This window comes from Cyclopterus lumpus, chromosome 16 (genome assembly GCF_009769545.1).
Source record: "Cyclopterus lumpus isolate fCycLum1 chromosome 16, fCycLum1.pri, whole genome shotgun sequence".
Taxonomy (NCBI): Eukaryota; Metazoa; Chordata; class Actinopteri; order Perciformes; family Cyclopteridae; genus Cyclopterus; species Cyclopterus lumpus.
In genome coordinates this window covers 10650067-10675662 of record NC_046981.1, presented here as the reverse complement: position 1 = coordinate 10675662, position 25596 = coordinate 10650067, and the positions used below count along the sequence as shown (strand labels likewise).

General features: G+C 43.5%; 1 protein-coding gene across 2 annotated transcripts in view; it reads left to right on the top strand.

The window, feature by feature from the left end:
• The window catches only part of si:dkey-246i14.3 (ephrin-A4), a 30320-nt gene extending 12797 nt beyond the window's left edge, over nt 1–17523 (top strand). Inside the window, exons 2-5 of one of the 2 annotated variants that reach the window (XR_004611191.1) lie at nt 5911–6200; nt 9630–9807; nt 15092–15118; nt 15752–15771. Coding sequence is in view for 1 of the 2 variants with exons in the window: in XM_034552934.1 (XP_034408825.1) it covers nt 5911–6200; nt 9630–9698; nt 15092–15118; nt 15752–15840 (475 nt within the window). In the remaining variant the exon portion in view is untranslated. Of the gene's footprint in view, nt 1–5910; nt 6201–9629; nt 9808–15091; nt 15119–15751 lie in introns of both variants that reach the window. The other variant, XM_034552934.1, reaches the window with a different exon arrangement.
• The last annotated feature ends 8073 nt before the right edge of the window (nt 17524–25596 follow it).

Genomic DNA, 25596 nt, shown 5'->3' with positions numbered 1-25596 from the left:
CCGTGCTCATTTCTTTTGCTGTGCGCTTTCCTTGCCACTCTTCTCTGCGTGAGAGCTGAAACTCTTCTTCTTCTTCTCCTTCTTCTTCTTCACACTCCTCTTGGAAGAGTGGCCACCTCCACGCAGAGCAGGTGAGTCCAGTAGGAACCCCTCCAGCTGGCGGGCGCAGTCTGGCAACACTTTCAGTGTCTTTGGTCAAACGGCGGAAAAAAAACGAGCTGTAGACTGCGAGGCTGCACTCTTGTCCATTTATATTGTGGACGGTAATATCATACCTCCCCAGAAAAGTCGCTTGAAAGCTGATTTTCGGATCAGACTCGACCCCACATGGAGAGCGGTGCCTATGCATGACACAAAGGGGGCGATGGTTTCTGTCGACCTGCAGCCGTATCAAAATGGTTCCGATGGATTGGTTTCCATACTGATGGGTCCTGTGGGCCCAAATCGTGCAATTTTCCTCAGCTTCGACGGCCGTAGCCATACATCCGGTTGTGCTGCTGAGTCCCACAATATGGACACACATACACACACACACACACACACACACACACACACACACACACACACACAGAGGAGGACCTATGCCATAACAGGCAGAAAATAGGGTCTGTCTTTACCTGAGGCTGAGACTGCCTCAGGGCCGGAAGCAGCAGGTGTGTGTGTTTGTGTATGTGTGTGTGAGTGTGTGTATGTGTGTGTGAGTGGGGACACAAGGCGGCCTGCTGATCCACACAGTTTGAATGCCCGGTGCCTCCTGGTCATTTAATGGAGCCTGCAGGGCAAGAAAAGTGCAACCAATCACTTCATCTAGGTCACACACATACACCGACGCTCGAAGTCGCCAATGCTTATGCGTCACATTCATATTGATATATGATGCTTTGCTGTGTGTGTGTGTGTGTGTGTGGGGGTGTGGGGGGGGGGGGGGGGAAGCAGGAGGGAAGTTCACATACCGTCCACATTTGGAGATTAGGAGTCATAGAAACTAAAGCAAAAGGTCCATTGTAGCAGGGGAATATACTCCCTGCTGACCTTGAAGGAAGCACACGCACACACACACATGCACGCACACACACGCACACACACACACACACACACACACAGGCATAACAAACAGGAAAGAGCGGTTTAGAGCAACAGCTTGTTCCGCTTAAGTCCCTCTTTCCTCTCGGTGAGGAGCGGTTGAACGCCGTCTTTGGTCTTTGGCCACAGTTTGATGACACTGAGAGGCGGGGTCGGCAGAGTGTTGAGGGTGTCGAGGTTGGAGGGGGGATTTTTCTGCCAGCTGGGCAGGCGGGATGGTAGGGAGGGGGGGGGGGCGCAGATGGTCAGAGGTGGGGGGTGAAGTCCTTGTTTGTGCGCATAGAGGGGAGTAAGCACCAGGTTAGACACAACATTGGTGTTTAGGCTCTGGCTTTGTGTGGGCGTGGAGGGGGGGGGGGCACAGCTCCGAGTGGGGAGGGGGGTTGTCCTGATTCTGCTCTGTTTTACATCCACACAGAGAAAGATCGAGCGAGAAGAGGAGCTCGTTATCTGAGTCATGGGTGAAGCACTACAGGTGTATGGCTGCTTTTCTTCCTCTGAAGAAAGGTTAGCCTGTGGAGAAGGAGGCCACTGAGGCTCTGGGGGCACCAAGAGAGGACGCTCTCTCTTTAGTTCTGCCTTGTTACCGCTTTCCTCCTGCACTGTCTTTGGGCTCTTTTGGTCCTAAACCTTTGTTCATAACTTTTCCTTCAGTTACTCCCCGACAGTACAGCAACGTCTGGCTGTATTCATCTCAATGTATTGGTGTGTACATTGTTCTACTTGTGTTGAGATATATTTGCGCGTAAGTTCTTTGTGATTTAGTTAGCGGATGCCACCAGAAAGTGGACATGTTTTGTTTAGCAATAAAATGTTCACACATTTTTCAAGCCTGACTGCAATTGGCAGAAGTAAAAAGCTAAAGATAGGCTAAGTTAGTGAGTTGGGCTCTCTTAAGTGTGTGGTAACGACAGATCTTATTTCTGGCATCCAACTAAAAACCCATCCAAAAAAAAAAAAAAAAAAGCAACTGGAAGCGCATAAATGCACACTAATGTGTGTGATTTAGGACTCATTCCTGCAGCATTCTCTATGAATCCAGGTTGAAGTTGGTCAGCAGTGCAAAGTTGTGTCTCAAAGTGCAATGAAACTCAATGTGACAGCGCTGTGCTGATTTACTTTGTCTCAGCAAGCAAATGCACCGATCGCAGCCATTCCAATTAAATTAATAGACTCGGCCCATTAAAAATGCTTGTGTGGGCTGTTCCATTACGACGACTAGTTGGATTAACAAAACAACGACCGTGACGCCCAGAATACTGAGGCCGTCAGGATGTCGACGTTGACGTTTTATTTCGCTTGAGATTAATGACTCGCCTGACAGCTACTCATCTGGCATCACCTCCATAAATCCCACACCAAATCTGAGATGAACAAAAATAACATTTCACAAAGTCTTCAGCGGAAGTGTAACTGGACCCACCGTGGAGGCTGAGGCTGTGTCGATGCGAGGCACAGTGACCACAGCGTGCTGTGCCCAGTCGGCGTAGTGAGCAGGGTTAGCGATCGCCCTGCTGGGATGGACCACGCAAGAACTGAGGCTCCACCAAGCCCACATGGAGCCAACGGACTTATCCTGTGGGGCTACCGTTCCATGACTAGCATGGAAGTGTTTATTAAAACTTCAGTATCTACGCGTTCATTTGGAATGCATGGCAAGCGTGTAAGCGTGTCATTAGCGTGTTCATTGTAGGGGAATATCAGTGGCCGCCGTGTTTATGTGCGGTCCATGCGCTAAGTGCCCACGTGTATTCAGAATGCATCGTACGCAGCTGCTCTGCGTGGCGGAGTATCTGCTCTGTATTCCTGAAGCCGTGTTGTGGGATTGTTGCTCCTTTAATTATTCTCTCATATTAAAGGATCAAAGGTCTCTGCCACTGTCAACCCCCTGCATTTCATTATAGCTGCACACACGCACACACACACACACACACACACACATAACACATATACACGTGTGTGTGTGTATGTGATTCTGTGTGCACACGCCTTAACATCGACACACTTTGGGAGGACATCCGTTATGTTAAATTTTTGAATTTTAAATGCGAGTTCATGCAATTATAAAAGGGTTAAATGTTGGCCATTTCATGTTCTCCATTGAAGCGCCCAGCATGTTGTGTTTGATTCGGCTTCCCGGGGAGAGTTTCCTTCATCAACCGAGAGCTTGCACCAGTCCTCAGAAGGGTGTCACCGATCACCCTCTCCCTCTCCCCTTTGCTCCACCAGCACTGGACCAAACCAATCCTCTCCCCTTCTTTCAGAGGGCTCTCTCTCGCTGTTGGGCTGCTCCGGCACTACACCCACAGCCCTTTGGTGCTCCCATGATGCCCTTGTGCTGTCACCACTGCTGCATGGTGGCTGGCAGGAGGATGCTGGGTGTAATTAGGGCGTACCCACGCCGACCGGGGCAAGAGAGAGAGGGAACAGGGAGGAAGGAGGCTAGGATAGAAAGAGGGCTGACAGTTTGACATCAGTAGAGCACACCGTCTCTTTAATTGCTGGCGTGCATATGGCGCACCCGAGCTGTGCAGATGAAGTTAGAGCGGAATGACATGTAGACCAGGGGTGCAGCATGTTGACACAGCACATGTCTATTATTACACACACATTTCCCATATGCACACACACTCACGCACTTCCATAGTGTGTGTGTGTGTGTGTGTGTGTGTGTGTGTGTGTGTGTGTGTGTGTGTGTGTGTGTGTGTGTGTGTGTGTGTGTGTGTGTGTGTGTGTGTGTGTGTGTGTGTGTGTGTGTGTGTGTGTGTGTGTGTGTGTGTGTGTGTGTGTGTGTGTGTGTGTGTGTGTGTGTGTGTGTGTGTGTACGCTGGCTTATCTGCTTTTGTGTTCCCTTACCAGACAATCAAGTTCCTTTGTTCGGCTGTAATTAGCACACACAGGAAATAGAGCTATCGGGACGTGGCCACACACACACATTCACCGAGGGGATATTGATCAGGGGAGAGTGTGTGTGTGTGTGTGTGTCCTGAGCGAGGGATCCAGATCGATGGTGTGTCCTGTCGCGTTGATAGATCGCCAATTCTGTGCGCTCGCTATTGAGCAGGAAGCAGCTCTGGCTGAGACCTGCCTCCAGGGTCTCACCTGCATCCCCACGATACACACACTTGTCTGCTCCATGATCTCACTCAGAAATATGCACCAAGGCTCCCACGTTCAGCTTCTAAGTTAACAGAAGAGCTTGGATGTCTTCTGATGGTCTCTTGTCATTTCTCCTCTCACTGCCGCATCCATCTTTGACACCTTGCGCTGGCTTGCTGGACCACCTCAGTCTCCTGCTTCCTGTCATGTCTCATCTGTTTTCATTTTAATGTTTCGTCAGCTCCGTCTCCTCCTTCTTTCTGCATTCTTTCTTCTTCTCATTTGTTCTTTGGGTCCCTTCTCTGTCCGCCTACTTGGCTTAAGACTCCCGTGCCGTCCACCGCCTTACTCGACTCCCCATTTCCGCGTTCCTTTTTCCCCCCCTCCCATGTTCTCCTTCACTGACTCCCAGCACTCCTTTCCTCTCTTCTCCGCTCTGTCACCCCTCTAAAAAGACTCCCACTGATGGACCTGAACCTTCTGCTCAAGCCAAATTCTGCCCCTCATTCTTTTCTCCTGCACTCCATGCGAAGAGGAGCCCAATTAAAGTCCGTCTCCTCTCTTTCTTCCACATCGTTGTACTCCTCTCTGTGTGTCTGCACTCAGACTCTCTGGGGTCGCTAATTAAAACGCTTTACTTTCTTTTCTCTCCACTCCACTTCTTTTTTTCACCTGTTCATCTAATTTTCCTCTCATTTGTGCTTTCTTTATTGTGTGTGTGTGTGTGTGTGTGTGTGTGTGTGTGTGTGTGTGTGTGTGTGTGTGTGTGTGTGTGTGTGTGTGTGTGTGTGTGTGTGTGTGTGTGTGTGTGTGTGTGTGTGTGTGTGTGTGTGTGTGTGTGTGTGTGTGTGTGTGTGTGTGTGTTGCGTCTCTCTGCCCTAACGGGTCTCAACAGCTCTCATCTGTCTTCCTCTGGTCCTCATGTCACTTCATCGCTCACATTTCTTCCCTTCATTTGTCACACATTTCTCTCATTTATTGTCTCCTGCTTTGTGTTTTCACGCTGTTAATACAAAGTCTTATGATTTCTTCCTGTTGTATTCACTTCTCTTACATCATCCTACATCGATTTCCTTCAATCTTTCTCACATCTTCTCTTCCCCATATTAGGCTGTACGCGGGTACCTCTTTATTCTGAAGCTGACAGGAAGTCCGAATCCACAGTCTGAAGGAGCGTACATTATGCAGCTCTTCTGTTCTAATGATGCCGTCTTGTCCAGAGTTGTTGTTCTGCCTAAAGCCAATCAACCTTGACTGAAGACGTGGTTGTACATGCACGTGCACATAAGTTTGCACACGCCTGTGTATATTTGTGCTGTGGAGTCGGAGAGTGAAGTGGATTTTACACTCAACTCCCCTCAGTGGTCACAATTAGCATATGAGGGAATGTTTTTCTCGCTCAACACCACTCCCTTGCTCGTCTGGAATTAAAATGCACTCGTATCATCGATGTATATTGAAGTGTAAAACATTCTTTTTTTTAAGAGCTGCACAACTTTTCTTTATCACTGTGTAGTCGTTATGTGTAATATTGATGAACTACCCATCTGCTGCAACTATCCACGTTCCTTCAGGCACAAAGGAATTATGGAATACCTGTCATCTGTCTTCTCTCTTTCTCTCTCTCTGTGTTTAATCACCGCCTCTCTTTCCCCCTCGGTCGTGTCTTACTCTGTACTCTATAATCGCTACGTGAAATATTAATGTCGTTGTTGTTCGTCCTTCCAGGTTGACGGCAGGAGATCTGTCCATCCAGGTGAATCTGAACGACTACCTCGACATTTATTGCCCACACTACCCCGACAAGGGCCCCGGGCAGCCGGAGACGCTGGGCCTCTACCTGGTGGGAGAGGCCTCTTTCCAGGGCTGTGTGGAGACCAGAGGGGCCATCAAGAGGTGGGAGTGTAACAACCCCCATGCTGCGTTTGGACCAGCGCGCTTCTCTGAGAAGATCCAAAGATTCACCCCCTTCTCGCTGGGGTTTGAGTTTCTGCCGGGGCGCCACTACTACTACAGCTGTGAGTAGAGGATGTGTCTCCATACTAAAGCTTACAAAAATAAGTTTCTGGTTTGCTCAGGACTCATTTCGGTTGGTAATGGCTGCAAAATGCTTGTAATTATCTGTGGACTATAAAGGAATCCATTAATTGTCTATGAAATATACAAATAATTGAAAAATGTCCATCACAATTACCTAAAACCAAAGAGGACTCCTTAAAGTTTCTTGTTTTGTGCAACCGGACAAAGAATAAGGCAAAGAAAAGTTTGTAATATCGTTTCAACTAAGAAGCAAAATGACACATAATGTGAAGAAATGACTTTAAGCCCTTGAACATTGGATTTTGATTTGAATTTATTACACATTAAAGGAATAGTGTGTAGCCTTTGGGGGCTCTATTTCCAAAAAATGGAATATCATTTAAAAAAGTATGTTGTCTTTAGTGTATAGTCACCTGAAAATCTTTCTACAGTAGCCCAGAACGGACAAACCAAACATGCTCTAGATGGCACCATTCATAACTTCCCGGCCTCCGTAATTCTTCTTCACACTTGTCCCACAGGAGAAGTTTCCATTGGTTGCAATCTGCAAGACGTGACCAAATCATACAAACTTTTAAATATTCACGACTCAACAAGCAAAAATCTTTTTTTGCTTGTTGAGTCAAAAGTTTTTTGAAAACAGTGGGAATTTTAAACACTAACAATTCACATAATCTGGAGTCAGGAGTTCTTATTGGTATTAATTAGTAATTAATTTATAGTTGCAGATACATTTTCTGTACTGAGGTTCTATACATGGCTAAAGATGTGCCTTAATTATGCAAAGAGCGATATCACGTACTGTCTTGTGAAACATTTTTGTTCATTCTATTTCTATTCTCAAAAAGAGAAACGATGTAAACATTTCATGCTTAAATGTATTAGACTCTGAGTAGACACCTGTGTTGGAGGAAGTGTGGTGGCCAGGAAGCCTCGCTGGGGAGAGAATTAAAAGGTTGGGTGTGTTTTACGAGGCGTTGAGCGTCGGCTAACTGCAGCTTATAGCATTAATGTTTTCCATAAATTCACGCAGCATGACAATAATTTTATGTTTTCTTAAAACTGTAGGCTGTTAAACAATTTTAGTGATGGTATCTTATTTCCCCATTACACTCCCCTGTGCTCACCTACCCTCAAACCACTGGAGGAAGAAAAGGAAGGGAAAGACAGACCATTTTAAAAGCTGGCTGTAAAATCAGTTGACTGTCTTTAAAAAAAAAAAAAAAAGCAAAATTCTAGTGTCAGTCCAACAAAGAAGAGGATGATATGAAACAAGGCAGAGAAAGAAAGAGTCAAGTGAATGCATGGTATGGAAGTGTGAAACAAAGTGACAGCAAAGTGTAGGAGGAAGAAATGGAGATCAATACGCGACGACAGTGAGGAGGAGGGGGGAGGAGGGGGGAGGAGGGGGGGGGCGGCAGACGGAGGTAGAGAAGCGTGGAGGAGTGACGGAGGGAGAGAAAGAGCAAAAGATGGACACAGTCTGACAGTACAGGAAGGGGAGGGGGGAGAAAGGGACGAGAGGTGCCGGATGAGAGGAATCCACATTGGAGAGAGAGAAAAGGGAGAGCAACAAAAGCAACGGAGAAAAGGGATGGATGAGACGAAGAGAAAGAAAGAATCTTTACATAAATTACTGTTGCGGTCCAAGGGACAATGGAGCATTGTGAGTGCATGAGAGAGTGCTTCCACACACACGCACACACACACACACACACACATGTATATATGTACACACACTGGGCTATTGTGGTTGTTCAGGCCCGTTCAGAGAAAAGCAACAATGGCTGCCCCCCCCCTCCCTGGTCGGACCACATTGGGCTCACAGCGATTGTGTGTGTTTTGTCCACATCAAAGATAAGGCGTAAACTTGGTCCAAACGTCTGGCTCGGGGGTCTGTGTGCTGAAAGGGCCCGCAGCACTGGAGACAGTATAATGGCATTAGCCTGGGAGAAGAGTACAATAGTATTAGAAACACTAATGGCATTAGTTGGCTCAGTCTGAGCTGGGCTCAACCCTCCGGCTCCCACAGACACTGTCAACCACTGTCTCTGGGTCTCTGCCTGACCTGCTCACCAACGCTCGCTAGTTCTCTCTTACATTGTGAATTATAACAGCCACCCTACATAGTGCCTTATAACAGCCACCCTACATAGTGCATTATAACAGCCACCCTACATAGTGCATTATAACAGCCACCCTACATAGTGCATTATAACAGCCACCCTACATAGTGCCTTGTAACAGCCACCCTACATAGTGCATTATAACAGCCACAGTACATAGTGCCTTATAAAAGCCACAGTACATAGTGCCTTATAAAAGCCACCCTACATAGTGCCTTATAAAAGCCACCCTACATAGTGCCTTATAAAAGCCACCCTACATAGTGCCTTATAAAAGCCACCCTACATAGTGCCTTATAAAAGCCACCCTACATAGTGCCTTATAAAAGCCACCCTACATAGTGCCTTATAAAAGCCACCCTACATAGTGCCTTATAAAAGCCACCCTACATAGTGCCTTATAAAAGCCACAGTACATAGTGCATTGTAAAAGCCACCCTACATAGTGCCTTATAAAAGCCACCCTACATAGTGCATTATAAAAGCCACCCTACATAGTGCCTTATAAAAGCCACCCTACATAGTGCCTTATAAAAGCCACCCTACATAGTGCCTTATAAAAGCCACCCTACATAGTGCCTTATAAAAGCCACAGTACATAGTGCATTGTAACAGCCACCCTACATAGTGCCTTATAAAAGCCACCCTACATAGTGACTACCGTATAACAGCCACACTACATAGTGCCTTATAACACTACATAGTGAGATCATTACGTGTCTTATCAGCTGAATTTACTGGCACAAAGTGGGACAGACTTAGCGATCATACACTCGTATTGTGTGGTGGGTCCCTGTTGAGTTAGCAGCTGTTTGTGAATAATTCAAATGTAAAGCCATTTAGCTGCAGTTTCCAGACTGAATTGTTTTGTGAAAGTAATGCTGGTGACAGGTAATAACGCTGATGTTTGTCAATTTCCCCTTGAGAGCCGTGATCAGTATCGATATCGGAGCAGTTACATATTCTTATGCTCGCACTCTCAGTCGCGTATTTTATTGTTTTTATTTCGACGTGCAGATTGTGTCCCTGTGACAGGGAGATGCTGTGATTCTTTGATATTGATGTATTGATATGGTAGAAACAGGAAAACATCCTCGCGGCTCTTTAGCTTTTCTTCAAAAGTACCAAGAGAGTTCTCAGAGTAGACTTGATGGCAATATTTCCCGCAGCATATATAAACTTCTCTTCTCATTTGACACGTTAGCATTTTGACTAACCGTTTGTTGGGTTTAATGGGTAAGCAGCATATTAAAATCTCTGTGTCTCTCTTGTTCTTTCCAGCTCTACCTGCAGATGAAGGCCCTCCTCTGCCATGTATGAAGTTGCGTGTCACCGTGTGCTGCGAGCCCAGTGAGTACACTCCTCTTTTCATCTGTTCTTCGTTTCCTTTCATGCTTCTCTCTTTGTAAACCAGGAGGCTCGTCTCTGGCTCTCTCTTCTCCACCACCATGGCATGATAGTAAGACTACTCCTCACCCCCACTACTATTCCTCTGAAGAACTGTAATGCTGTCATTCTCCACTCTTATCAAGGAAACCAAATGCATCTTTAACCTTCAGAATCTCGCATTATCTTTAACATTGTAAAAATTACATTTACCACACTCTCCACTCCACGTTGGCTTTTGAACCTAATTGGATTGAGTTTTTTTCTTTTTAAGCATTAGTTTCCTCTCTGCTTCCAGCCCTCCTCTATGTCTCTCTCCATCTCTCTGTCCCGGAGTGAAATTCCCAGAGTTGATCTAATCCAGAGCGCTCCTAGAGTAATGTTAGTCTTCCAGTCCAGTGAGCTGCCCGTTCCGATTGGGAATGTTGCCCAGTCACTGTGGGAATCCCTGTACAGTTGCTGGTGTGTGTGTGTGTGTGTGTGTGTGTGTGTGTGTGTGTGTGTGTGTGTGTGTGTGTGTGAGTGTGTGTGTGTGTGTGTGTGAGCATTTCTACGTGGATGACCATTTTTCTGTCTGTGCACTTTGTGTGTTTGTGTATTTTTGCATGGGTCTATGAGCCTTTGCGTGTGCCCTTTTGTGTGTGTGCATGCCCCCCCCCCCCATGTCATATGCTGGTCCGAGAAGTCTGTCCCAGTTCCCATCCCAGTGCTATCCACAGGGGGCTTGTCGCGCTGTCCCAGGCTGAACTAACACACACTTTTTCCAGGCAAGATGGTTTGTGTGTGTCTGCCTGTGTGGGAGACCCGTTCACTTAATTTCTACACGTCCTCTAACGAATACCTCCCAACCGCGCCGCCGTGATTAAATTCATGTCACCAAAGGAAAGAAATATTAAAAACCAGTAAAAAAAAAAAAAAAAGAGCCCCATCCGTCTCGAATGAATTCCTAAATGTCATCACTGTTCCGGCGCGAGACGGGGAGTCATTTGCTGCGTTATTTCCAGAGTGAAGGCTGATGACTTTTTTTTTTTAATGTTAATCATCCTGCTGTCATTAATTAGAAAAACCCACAGATAGTTGTTCAGTGAGAAAGTGCTAATGAAGTCTTCGGACCTTCTGACAATATTCCCCCGATCATCTGAGCTAGAAATAATCTAAATATGTGGAATCACCTGCATGCACACACACTTGACTTTACCGTTTAAGCCCATTACTTTACATGAGAAAGACTTCCACCAAGAAAGATTCACATCCTCCCATCTACTGTTTCCTTTTTTCTTTCTTCTTCTCTCCTTCTCATCCTGTCCCTTAACCAAAACTAATCCCGACTAAATGTCAGGATCTCCCTCTCGTTGTCTTGCACTCCTCCCGTTCTTTCTTTCTAGTCTTCTGTCATTCCTGAAGTGGCACTAATCCTCCCCTTCTCTCTGTCTCCTCAGCTCTCTCCTCCCTTCCTCGTCTTTTATGATCTTTCGCTACTGGAGCAAAACTAATCTAGGCACCATCCATGGCAAGACTCGTGCACTTCCTCCTCCCTTCCCCTTTGACTCCGCCCCACCCCCACCCAATTCCTCCTCCACCTTCCCTGTGTCTTGTCTACTATGTCTTTGTTGTATCTGCATACCTACCACACAGTTATTCACCGGTTCCCCTCTCCTCGCTCCGCTCCATCTCTGTCGTGCGCATGCTGTGCGGCGAGTGCGTCGGGATGAGAAAACATGAGGCCGGAGACAGAAGAGCAAACGAGATGGATGAGATAGGGGATGAGGAGAGTTGGAGGGTCTCTCTCTCTCTCTCTCTCTTTCTCTTTCTCTTTGACTGTCCATTAGTGGCGGTTTACCACAGCTGTTGTTGTGTTGTTCCCTGTGGTAACACCTTCCATACCCTCTGGTTGCTTCCTGCTCAGGTTCCCTTTTATCTGACAGGTAGCATGGCAGCAAAGGTGCGTGTGTGCGTGTGTGCGTGTGTGCGTGTGTGCGTGTGTGTGTGTGTGTGTGTGTGTGTGTGTGTGTGTGTGTGTGTGTGTGTGTGTGTGTGTGTGCGTGTGGCCCTCGGTGATGGCAGCCTCTTGTCCTTCAGTTACATCTTATCGTGTATCCAAACTTCAAACCGTGCACCTCCCTGTCTCCCCAAACTGTTGTTATTCTTCTAAAAAAAGCAAGGCATTAATTGGTATTTCCACGTGGGGATGCCATGTTGTGGGTGTTTTGAATTAATTCTCAGCAAGTACACGCACACGCACACACACACACCTGCCTCACACTGGTCTGAAGGGGGATGACAGTAAAAGGGTCCGTCAGGTACGCTGTCATTGCTCAAAGGTCAGCTACCACGCGCCGGTCCCTCGGTCTCCTCTCCAGTGTGTGAACGTGTGTGTGTTATCGCCTTTAATTTAACCCGAGAACACAACAAACCAGGCAGAACAGATGTAGTGGCGCAGGGAGCTCCTAATGACATCCTGTGTGTGTGTGTGTGTGTGCATGTGTGTGTGTGTGTGTGTGTGTGATGTTCCTCACAGCAGTGGAAAGCATGATTGTGCTTGGTAGGTGTTGGTTGTGTTTTTCGGTGAGTGATGTGTGTCACGACTCCTGCCAGAGAAGAGCGTGCTCTGCTGAGAGGTTCTTGAGCAGAGCACAACGCTCTGAATCATCATCAGCAGACTGCCGTCATGTACAATGTGTGCCGCCCCGCAGCCATCTACTGCATCCCTCTCGCTCCATACTTACCTTTTTTCTCGCTGCAACTTCTCCCTAAAACTCCTCCTGTTGTTTATCCCTCTTCTTCACCTTGCCGCTCTGCCTCTCTTCCTTTTATCTTTTTCCGCCGTCCTGCTGTGAGAAACCATTATAGACCAACTTCCCTCTCCCTCTAATTGATTCCGTTCTTTCCTGTCGTCGTCCCGCTGCGAGCAGTCCATTGCATTCATTTCAGTTTGCAGGGCTTCACCATTTCCCTTCTCTTTTCTTCTGCTAGTTTTTTTTTTTTAGTTTTTTTTTTTAATTTCTTACATCGCTGCCCGCCTTTACCCCCACCCTCCCCCCTACCCCCCCTCTCCCCCCCAAATACCTTTGTACCCTCTGAACTCGATGCACACGAGGACACAATACGAGCGCACATGCACACACACACACCGCTCGCCCAGCCGAGCTCTCTCGCACCCCAAACTCCACGCTCGAATTTTAGAATTGACCACTTCTGTCAATTTGCGTTTTTCTCTCGCGTTTTATTTTTCTTCTTCCACCTTTTCGCATATTTAGTTTTATTTCGTGTAAAGTACTGACGGTCAGGGTTGGTTAGCATTAGCGCCTGCGTGTGTAAAATGGCGGCATAAAGAGGAGAGGTGGGATGGTGGAACAGTGTCTGTCTCTGCAGGGGCGTTCTGCCTGCTGGAGACACACACACACACACACACACACGCACGCACTGGCATGCACACACACACACACACACTCACACACTTAGCCATTGCCGTGCATGTACAGTTACACGTGCTGCATGTTTTTGACTGCAGTGCAGGGACGGCAGTGTTCTTGCAGTCACGCCACCATGGACGCCATTTTGTGGCGGAGCTCACCAAGACTGAAATTATGACGTTGACACAAACTTGTATTCGTTTTTTTTTTTTTGTGCAAACGATGTGATTAAGGACGGATCAAAACACACATATCACACACAGCCGGGTAAACACAAGGCATTTAACATTTTAGTTTCCGAGATTGCCGTGGCGCTACAATCTCACACACACACGCACACGCGTGTGCTGATTGATGCTTTTCAGTAAAGGTGTTTTCCTCTTCCCAAGTAAATTATAAGTTTAATTTGAAAACATATTTGTTATTTTCATAAAATATATATATTTTTTTTATTGCTACGTTTGCCGCATCCAAAATATACACAATAAAAAGATTCCATGAAGTCAAGAAGGAGTTAAGGTTATGAAGCCAGGTTTTTTTTTTTAAAACCACAAATTAATTTGTAAATGAATTTTAAATGCTTTTTTTTATTTTAAATTAAAATCAAACGTACGCAAAGGACAGCTGAGTAATAAGTATTCGTTGGCCGTTAAATAGCATTAAAACGTGGGTTGATGGCAGAAATTAAAAAATCCTATTCTATTTCGTATATGTACGCCAGCGCTACGTAAAGCCTGAAATACGGGACGATTTCTCTTCTCTGTTTGCTTTGATTTTCTCCCCCCAAACATCCACAAGACGCACAGATGCTCACACTCCGGCTCAGTCAAAGGCCCGGCCCAGCATGCAGTTTAATGCTTCGTTAACCCCTAGACGGTCGTTAGTTTACAGGACCTGGGAGTCATTTAGTGTCTCGTGTCTGTCGGAGCGACATGTTGCTACAGAGACCTGTAGGTACGGGACGGATATTCCAGACACTAAGCCCTCATTAATAAATCCTTTCTCCCTCTGTGTGACTGGAGAGCAGATGAGCTCAGAGTGTCCCATTTCCTTTCCCATAAGCTGTCTGTGTGTGTGTCTCTGTGTGTGTGTGTGTGTGTGTGTGTGTGTGTCAGAGGTGGGTTCAAGGCCGTATCGATTTAATAGCGGCTGCCATTGTGCAGCCTCATCCCCGCTCCCTGACCTTTTCTCTCCCGCTGACGTTACGCGCCGGTTCCTCTCTCTGAGCGGTTTTAACCATCCTGCTTTTTATTCTCACCACCTGTATTTTTTTTTCTTCTTTTCACCAGCTCTCCCACCCCTCTATCCCTTCATCCTAACCATCCTTCCCTCCATTATTTCCTTTTAGTCCGCCCCCTGCTGAGAAAGTGACGTCCAGACACAACCCCCCCCCCCCCCCCCCCCCATCCCGTCTCTTTCTCTCCCTCCCTTTTCTCTCTGTCTGACCTTGTTTCAATCTTTCCAACCTTCTTTCCCCCCCGCCATACTTTCTCACTCGGATCTCCCCTGCTCTCTTTCATCTTCTGTCCACTTCTTGGTTTCGCTCTGTCATTTTGAATTTCCGTGTGTTTTTTCCAACCCCTTTTTTTTTCCATTTCCTGTATAATCTCGATCATTCTTACGCGTACTAATTTCCATAACACTATCTGTTCCTGTTGCCATGCTTCTCAAGCGCTTTTTTTTTTTATCCGACCTTTAAGAGAATTTGCATAGGGGGCATATTTCGGGTTGCGCAGCCAGTCAGTACTCATTTTTCATGGCGCAAGGCTTTGAGTAATGGTAAATACCTTCCCTTGGTCATTTGTCTGTTTCTTGCTCCCCTTTGTTCCAGAAAGCAGGAGCTTTATTGAGAAAGTTAAGCAGACAAAAATGACTAATCAGCATCTTGTTTCTTCACTTCAACTTGATCTAAATCTTCTCTCTGTCCTCTCTCTCCTACTACAGCATCAGAGGGTTCAAAACAAAAACAAGGTGAGATGCAAGATTTCAAACCCTGGCATCTTTATGACGCCTGTGTCTTTTTCTCTGCCCGTCTCTCAATTTTCAAGTTCAAATGTGGTTCCCGTGTTTGACTTTGATTATAGCAAGACCACGGTATCATCATCTGTATGAAAACATGGCCGTGAGAACGTTGCATACAAATCGACTTTAATTAATCAGTAATGCAAATTAGTCAAATGGAAAATGCTCCACGCGGGCAAAAAGCTTTAAAGCGCACACAAACATCTGTGAGAGTTGAACATTGCATTTCATGAATGTGCTTCTGTAACAACCTTCTCTCTTCTGGGATGTTTTTTTCCCCACAATGTTGAAACCTGGCTGCAGGGGTTTGCTCCCATTCAGCCACAAGAGCATTGGTGATGGATCAATAGATCTGTGTTCAAATCCATCCCAAAGTGCTTCTGTGGCTGAGCCAACCTCAGGAACCAAGGACCTTCTATAAACTGTTGCCACAAAGTTAGGAGGCATACTATTGTCTATAATATCTTTATATGTTGTAACCTTAGGATTTTTCATAAATTGAAATGAAAGCGGCTAGCCAAGCTGTTGAAAAATGGTGCAGACTATTCTATTTAATTCACAAAGTTTCCTTCTCTCTTCCAGAAACTGTACTTGGAAGTAGGGGCTCCTCCCTGAGGACTGCTTCACCTCCTCTCCTCCTCGTCCTCGTCCTCTTGCTGTTGGCTACCTGACTTCCTCATCCGTCCTCACCGCTGACCTCGCACCCTTTCTCCCTCAGATCGGGAGATTTGTACTCGGCCATCAAGTACACAATGCAATCTACACTCAGACACTGAATGAATCTATGTTAGGTTTCCTCTTACCTTGTGGCTGGTTTGCCTGTGAAATCCCAGGAAGACTCTGTTTCTCCTCCAGAATGTTACTCAGGGAGCGACGCGCTGATTCACAGGGATTCATTTCTTGTAATGTTCTTCTGCCGCCAGTTGTGTACGCAGTAACACCGAATATTACACGTGGAGCTCGGCCTGGTCATAAGACCACTCCGGGGCCAGAAGAACAATAATGAGTTTGCCGGGAAGCAAGTTTTTTCTCGCTTTCTCATCTGTTTCTCATTTTTTCTGCTCATTGTGTTGTATTTACTTCTTCTTGAGAACCGGTGGTGTTAAAAAGTGGCCACATGAACACAAGCTACTGCACTGGTTCAGGTTGGTCTGTCGGCTTTATTTCTCGACAAGGTGATGCCTACAGAACTCTCTGTAACTGGTAACTGTATTAGCTGCATCTGATTAAGATGCATGTTTTTAACTAATTAGATTTCGGAAATAAAGGTGTTTTAGGAGCAATTGGGGACTATTCTGAAATCATCGAGCAGGGCTGCTGCGCCCCCTACTGGGATTAAACTGGTTGAACTGGAGTTGGACTGGGTTGGCCATGAACTGGACACATAGGCTTGACACTAGTGCTGTATGTAATAATGGGACCTGGGACAGAGTTGGTCCTCTCTGATTGGACCCCCCTGTTGTTCTGCCTCCCCATCCTTCTCTGCTTCAGAATAAAGCGCAGAACAGAGGGGGTTATGGGTAAATGGAGAGCATCGGCTCGGCTCGCTCCACTGAACACGCTGCGGACCACTGAGGAGGCTGATTGGTGACCAACCAGGTGTGAAGATATGCACACAAGCTTTTTTGTTCTGTTTGTTGACATTTTTGTTTTTTTACACAGAATCCTTCATTTAAGGTTTTATTGTGTGGTTAATATATTCCACAAAATGAGATGTGTTAACTACATAATTCAATATTTTGATCTAATTAACTGCAAAAGTCTGACGTACACAAACAATGATTTATATTCTGGATATATATGCATTTACTGGTATTATCAATGTGCTCTGCTACAATGTAGTTTCACAAAATAAATGGATTGATTTTTGCCCAAAATCTTTTTAAGAAATCGCTCAAATTGGCATTGATTGGTTGTCATAGATTTATTTAGGGGACATTTTTGGGAAATTCAAGATATTTTTCATTGAAGTTTATATAATTATACATTTAGATAATTATTTCCCAAGAATTTGAGTGACTTGAGCTCAGAAAAAGTTTAATATTTTTTTAAACAATGTATTCTGTCTTTAAAAAAATACTACATTGTTGGCACTTAATATATTTGTCCTTTTGCTGTAAACCCCACCAGTCATGCTGTTTTTTTAAAGTCATGTTTTTTTTACGTCTATTTCCTAAATGGGTAATAAAAACAATGTCTGAAAATACAGAATAATGTCAAAGATTGACAAGACCTTTACAATAATGATTTTCCTTTTCTTTACGTGTGTGTAATGTTCTGCTTTCACATTTTAGTGAAGAATGTAGCTTCTTCTGTGAAGAGCCAACTGCAATCTGAGCCTTTTTTTGTATGTGGCAAGACAACAAAAATAAATATGATTGCATATAAACGCTTCGAGTCGATTGTCATTTAACTTTTGAAAGTATTGACGTTTTTTTTACAGTGTTTATGTAACCGCACGTCTCTGTGAGAACACACACACACACACACAACTTTATTTGCACGTGTATGGTGATAAGGAGACTTCAGGGACTTGAAATGACCTTGTGGTGCAAGAGGCTGTAATGTGAGTAACTTAGTGGAGTATTGAGCTGAGTTTTTATCTCTGGGCAGCCAAAGTCTGATAAGACTCCAATAGATTCCCGGTATTAAATAGACCCTGAAGCATCATTGCAATACATCAACCTTAAAGTAGTAACTGTTTTTATTGTCAGTGAGTGAATACGGAGCAAGAAGTGGTGTTTTTGTTTTTTACATATCGAAGTGTACATCCAGATGAGCCGTAAATGTATTTCCATGTATGTGGGCTGTAATGTCGAGCCTCTTGTGAAGCCAGAGAGGCAATTTCCTGGATAATAGGGCTAACGCTTCTATTTCATGCTTTATGATCTCTTCTGATGACATGTTTGTCACTGTTGAGGCATGTTATGAGCTGGCTTTGATTTTGACCTTCACGAAGAAATTTCCAAAGCCCATGTTTTCATTCTTTTTCCATTGTGAACGATGAAGTAAGCATCCTGAAAGCAGCCGGGCGATACTTTCCGACCGCCGTTAAAGGAAAAGGACTTAAGAAGCCACAGCAGTAAAGGGAGCCTGTGTCCACTTCCACTTTATGTGAGTAAAACTGAACGGCTGTTGGTTCCAGCGGAAGCATGCCCAAACCAACGCTTTTATGTAGTAGTGTGATATCCAGTTTTTTTTTTCATGTTTTATCTTTGATTCCCGACAGGAAAGGCTTGAGCAATCATCACAAATGTTTTTCATATTTCCAGAATTTCTTTGAACTTGAACAATGTTGACGTGACTTTAACGTGTCTGCTGTGCATCAATGTGCGAAAGTTGTAAACTCGCTCTCCAACATAAACTTCATAATTATGGACAGATGTGCCATATTAAATACATTTAGAAGATCCTGAAAATCCCACGTCAAAGCTTCCTCAGAGGCTCTCCGAGGCGACTAGGATCATAAACATTTTCTGGGATGACAAATTTAGCTTTTAACTATCTGTGTCTAAAAAAAAAAAAACAATCCTTGTTGCATATCCATATTGCAACTCTCCTTTCCCCCCAATGGCACTGTAATTACACTGAATCATACTTCTACACAGCAGGTTCTTTTGCCACAAATTGGCCGGTATTTAATTGGACATCAGATGAGTATTTAAGGCTCAGATTGCCGGTGTTGATTTCATCTTTAGAGATACAAAACTATATTAATAGAAGCAAACAATGCCTATATAGTTACATTGTATATTGTATTTACTTGAAGAAAGACTTGTTTTAAATGTACACTCACAAGTCAACATAAATTATTATTAAATAAAATGCATTTTATAGCAGAAAATCTACCTTCTGAAATAAATTAAAAGATATATCTTTGCTTTTTTGTGTGAAATCAATCCATCTCGTATTGGTTTTAAATTATTACAAGGTGACATGTTTTCCCTTTCGCTTCAGTGTGCAGGTTGAGTGAAGAGTCGATGTCTTGGACACACGCGTCTAGAACCTTTTACTTGAATTTTGGAAGGATAGTTCCACGTTTCTCGCCGCGTAATCAGCACCGAGATCAGGAGCATTCATCGTGTATTTCACACTTCAGAGTCAAGGTGAACTGAGGTGCGAGGGCAGCCCTGTTGCAGGAAGTGTCCTTCTGAAAACTTGAGGAAATAATAAGATCACGTATAGGAAAAAAAAAATGTTTTATTTGTATTCTATTGAAGTCCCAACATCCATAATAATCCTCTGGGAGTTGAAACCGGCTTTCTCCGGACATTCTGTCCTTGGAAGCATTCATCATGTACATTTTAACATAAACATCCAAGGGTTGTGAAGAATGGTTTGCAGTCAACACTGAAATGTCATTAAATATGTTATTCGAGACAAGCTAAATCTTGTTAAGATCCTTTATTGATATTTGATGATGTCATAGGGCTATAACATGTATTGACTAGCAGAGCCCGTGCCAAAACTCACAGATATTTCCAGCTCACTATTTTAATGTTTAGTTGTCATTTCGGGCCAATTTCCAAAACCTTTTCGCATTAAGAAAAATGGACCTGAATCATAGTTTCATATCTCCTGACCTCTCCATCTTACAGCTCTGGACATAAATCATATTCTAGCATGAACAAGCAGAAGCTGTGAAAACAGGAAGAAATGTCTTGTCTTGGTATTTGTAGTCGGCGGCCATCGCTCCCATACAGTTTATCAATAAGCAGCATTGCTGTGCTGTTTTCTCTTTACGGTAATATCTGAGCTGTTTGTGCATTCCTGCAAAAGAGCTCCTAATATTATCCAGATCAAGGATTGTGTTAAAGTCTCCACCAATCAGCCAAATGTCCCTCTCTTGCACATATTGCGTCAACTCTTTCAATACTTTATAATCAGATACAGTATATATATATTCCCTGGGTGAATATTTGACCCTTCATGCAGTGGAGAGTGAAAGATTGACTTAAGACGCTGCAGTAAATCTGTGAAGCAAACCCTCCATATAAACTCCTTTAGAGTCTTCAAAATCCAGTTTAAGAATGGCCCTTGTATTTATTCTGGGAGGCTTCACTTCACTTGTTTTCCCAGTAATACGTCTAGGAATAATTCCAACGGCTAATCATATACCACGCTTTATATGAAAGTAAAAAAAGGAATAGTTGCTGTTAAAACACAATTATAGAACATATTGCCGTGATGAGAGAACTCTATATGTTATATATATATATATATATATATATATATATATATATATATATATATATATATATATATATGTCATCAGTATACAGATGCAGAAACCTAAAGCTTTAAAGATGTGGTCAGGTCAATATTTATTAGGACTATAATTTTAAAGATTGACTGTGATAATGACACGAGTCGGCTTAAGCTTTCTACAAAGAAAATAACATATTTCAAATAATTTATCAACATTGCAGATTCAAAATGTCACCCGAAATAAATGAGTCAATTTAAATAGCACATTAATTCTCACAACACATGCAGCTTTGGATAAATCAGACTTTCTTTTTAATGCTACATTTGATTATATGTATATAAACTAATTTAGAGGCAACAAAAAGGCAAACACAAGATTTCCCGATCCGGTTCCATGTGTTGCTCAATGTGTTTTATGTGAGACTCTGGGTTGTGAAAGCCTCGGAGGATTATCATTAAATAATTTTGCAGCCTTGATGAATCGGTCTCCTATTTAATTTCCAGGTAATGAATAGTCGTCGGGTTTTTTTTTATTTCCTCTTTGGGCATAAGCAGAGTTTGTTTGTTTCTAAATAAAATGTGCTCGGCCCACTCGTACACACACACACACACACACACACAAACACACACACACTTCACACGTGTCAGGCAGCCAATAAACAGCGTCGTCATTTCACTCCGTGTGCTCACAAAGCAGACACATCTATAGCGTGTCAGCACAATGCGATGAATATGGATATGGACCGGATTATAACGAGGGAAGCAAAACAACACAAATAAACTAAAAAGGGCACTCGTCAAGAGATATAACCGGAAACAACGTTTGTTTTCTCGTTCAGAACCATTCATTTCACATGGTGTACACAACCCAAAGGAACGCCTCTGAAAAGCACTGCAACTTTTTATGCAAAAAGGATGACCGAGATATCATCTGAAGAAAGATTATTCCCATGCCTGATTTGGGGAGGAGGGGGTCTCGGTGCCGCGTCCCGGACTGTGACAAACTCAGGATTATGAGACTGTGTTTATCCGAACGCACCAAAAACCAGACACAGACGAGTTCAAGCCAGTCACACTTCAGCCGAGCAAAGCAGCATCCTTCCTCGTTGTCCTTTCCTTCCTTTCCTTCCTTTCTTTCTCTCTTACTTCCATCCACTTTTAACGTGTGACACTTTTGATTCCGAACATCCTATTTCCTGTGTTCTGGTCGGTTTGGCTTTACATGCAGATGGGGTTGGTGATTTGCATCGACTCAAAGGTCTCCCTTCTCTCCTGATGCTTTCCTGTCTATTCATCCTCTGTGTGCAGCATCCCTCCGAGGACGCCGCCTGAATTGCTGTCTCATGCTGCTTCAAGTCTCGTTTTACACCGCAGGAACTGATGAGGAATTGGATTAGGAAGATATTCCTTTAGAGAAAAAGCATCGCAGTCACAAGGATATAGTTCCCTGCGATATCAAAAGCTTGTTTCATGTTCATGTACAAAGTCAGAAACCGAGTCATGCTTAGATCATAGATCATAGATCATACACTGGGAACTCTGTGTATTCTGGTATAACTAAGAGTCCCACCTGAGTGATTGGAAGAAAATAACTGTTCACCCCAGTCGTTCTTATCCTCACATCCCCTTTAGTGGCATGCTTCCACCAGCCGACCTACAATCTGTCTTTGGAGAGCCAATTAGGTTTAAATATGCACAGGAGGAAAAATAAGTAGCGCTTTTCTTTCTCATTCCTGCTTGCTACACTTTGTCTCAAATTACACAAAAGTTGCTGTATCGGAATTTCCGGAGTGTTTTTGTTTGCACTTTTGTAGAATTCAAACAGACACCGTTTCAAAAGCACAGCAGTGTGAAATTAAACAAATAAGATATTCATAAATATGCATTTGATGACCAAACACACGAAACAAGTATTTTAGTCCGGATACTTTTAGGCCCCTCGTCAATATCCATATCCTCCCACTTTGTCACCCAAGACAATGTTTTTCTGACTCAGTCTTCGGGGTCAAAATCAAAAACATCATGTTGAAATTCACAAGGAGAACTGAACAATAATCCAGAGGTTTAACACAGAAGAAAGGCAGAAAGGAAGGAAGTAGAGAGTGGGTGAATACACAGTGAAGCCAAAACAGACATGAAGGAGGAAACCAGGAAGTGAGAGTGATGGAGTGTCAACGGAAAGAGGATGAAGATGGAACTGTGCAAGACAATGGAACAAAAGACAAAGCAAATACACTTTAGAGAGATATACAAATGTCAAAATGAATTTGGTTGGTGTGGTATCAAGTATTGAAAGCATATGCAGTGGTGGAAGTATATTCAGATATTTTACTGTGGTAAGTTGTAGCTTGTTTTTACATATCACAAAATAAATGATTAATGAGAAACAGGAATAAAAACTCTTTTGAGGGATTTTCTTTCATTCTTTTTTTAATAAATATTGGATCAAATATATATATATATGTTTATTTATTTTAATTTTAATCAAACCATATGATTTAAGTGGGGATGAACATCGAGTAGAACTGCAAACTGAAATACGACGATTGGTCACAAGCTAAAAGTTGGGAACCATAATGTATTTATAATATGTGTTTTATGGGATAATTATGTGTCTTTTCAAGTTTAAAATCTTGAAACTGAAACTAAAGTAACTCATAGCTGCCAGATAAATGTTGTCAACTAAAAAGTTTATTTTCCTCCTCTTAAATATAGTCCAGTCGTAAACATACCACTGAACAATTGACATCATTGTATTGCTATATTATACATATTATATATATATATATATATATATATATATATATATATATATATATATATATATATTACAAAATATGCTTAGTTCTTACATAGAACAGGATTTATTGCTTGAAGCCCATATTTAAAAAAACATCATTAAATATTTAATAATGCAGAAAACCCTGTAACTATGTAGCATTTGCGGTATAACTTAATTGTTTGTCATATGCACAGATCCCACAGTGCATTGTTATGTTAAATGTTAATGTTTAGTATAGTCTAATGGGGGATGTGGTTCATGCACATTTCATCTGAAATGTTTCATACGGATATCATTCAGAAAGACTAACAATAGGGTTGAACAACAATAGGGCGCACCTACTAAACATTTATACCAGCGCAGAAGAAGATTTGACAATCAGAACCGAAAGGTGTGATTTCAGGACAAGTTCCTCACATGCCTTACAACAACCATATTCATAGGCACAGGAAATCCTCCCCCTCATCCAACATTTCCATAATAGTTTCCCCAGCCGTAGAGTTGTGATGGGCCAAAGTTATATGGAACTGTTGAATGCCTATCAAATAAATCTAAAATAAATGACATATGTGCGATCTGTTGGTGCCCAGTCCAGCCCGTATGGAAGTATAAAGAGAAGCTTTAACTTCACTGTTAACTATAACTTTTTACAAGTAAACATTTGTTTTCTTTTTTATATGACAGATAATGATGTTCAAATCTACATGTCTTGCCATTTAAAGCAGAACCCAGCCAGAACCGGTAGCTACTGAAGGACTCACAGTGTCACCCGTCTACCATCAATCATATAGGTGATTCTACACACTATGATGACATCATACACCTGGCATCCAGCATACCTCAGAGGGCCCTTTTGGTCAACCCTGACACCTTGTACCCCTGATGACACACATCTGGCCTGCTGCCTTGACACTAAGGTCACATTCTGTTATCCAAACCGCTTCTCCTTCTTAGGGTCAGCTGACATTAGGCGAAGGCATCAGGGTTCACCCTGCACATGGTCTGCAGTCTATCTCAGGCCTCATATAGAAACAGATTATCATTCTCACCTACGAGCAATTTAGAGTGTCCAATTAACCTGAGCAGCATGTCTGGACTGTGGGAGGGAACCCACGAGGAGAACGTGCAAACTCCACACAGAAGGATATGTTATGTATATTCTATGTATTTAATCTATGTCTAAAATACATAGATTAAATAAATTGAATAAGTTTAGTGGACTTCTAAATTCATATAATAGAAGTGTATTGATCGTCTGATAAATGTCTATATAGTCATTGAACAATTTATATTATATTACTATATATTATAATAGTCCTCACACTTCAGGAGGATCGTTTTCTTGCGCACCTCCATTCCACACAATGTTCCGCTGTTTGGTTGTTTTTTTTACCAGAACATACACCATTACATATCTGCGAGTATGAAGCCTCTGCTCATTGCCTCTTTTATTACTGTTATTATTAATAAATCAAGTAAGCCGTGAAGCCCGGACAGATACGTTGGAGGCACGGGGGTGGGGGGGCGGGCTGGAGGTGGTAATTGCTGGTGTAACAGTGTGTGCTGCCCCGCGGTGCGGGCCTCTAAGCGACCCGCTTTATTAGATCGGCCGGTATCGATCCTCGCTGCGCGGCGTGGACTAATCTCCAGGCGGAGGGGGGAAGGAGGGAGAGAGAGAGAGAGAGAGAGAGAGAGAGAGAGAGAGAGAGAGAGAGAGAGAGAGAGAGAGAGAGAGAGAGAGAGAGAGAGAGAGAGAGAGAGAGAGAGAGAGAGAGAGAGAGAGAGAGAGAGAGAGAGAGAGAGAGAGAGAGAGAGAGAGAGAGAGAGAGAGAGAGTCGATGAGCCGGGATTCAATCATGTCTGGAAACAGAGAGGGTAATTCATTGTAATCACCTGAGCACAACGGGGAAAAAGTGAGAACAACGCGCCCGTGAGGTGCTCAAAGAGAACTGCACCATCAGGGTGGAGGTTTTCCATTTAAATAAGAGAACTGCACCATCAGGGTGGAGGTTTTCCAGTTAAATAAGAGAACTGCACCATCAGGGTGGAGGTTTCCCATTTAAATAAGAGAACTGCACCATCAGGGTGGAGGTTTTCCTGTTATATAAGAGAACTGCACCATCAGGGTGGAGGTTTTCCTGTTATATAAGAGAACTGCACCATCAGGGTGGAGGTTTTCCTGTTATATAAGAGAACTGCACCATCAGGGTGGAGGTTTTCCTGTTATATAAGAGAACTGCACCATCAGGGTGGAGGTTTTCCTGTTATATAAGAGAACTGCACCATCAGGGTGGAGGTTTTCCAGTTAAATAAGATAACTGCACCATCAGGGTGGAGGTTTTCCATTTAAATAAGATAACTGCACCATCAGGGTGGAGGTTTTCCATTTAAATAAGAGAATTGCACCATCAGGGTGGAGGTTTTCCAGTTAAATAAG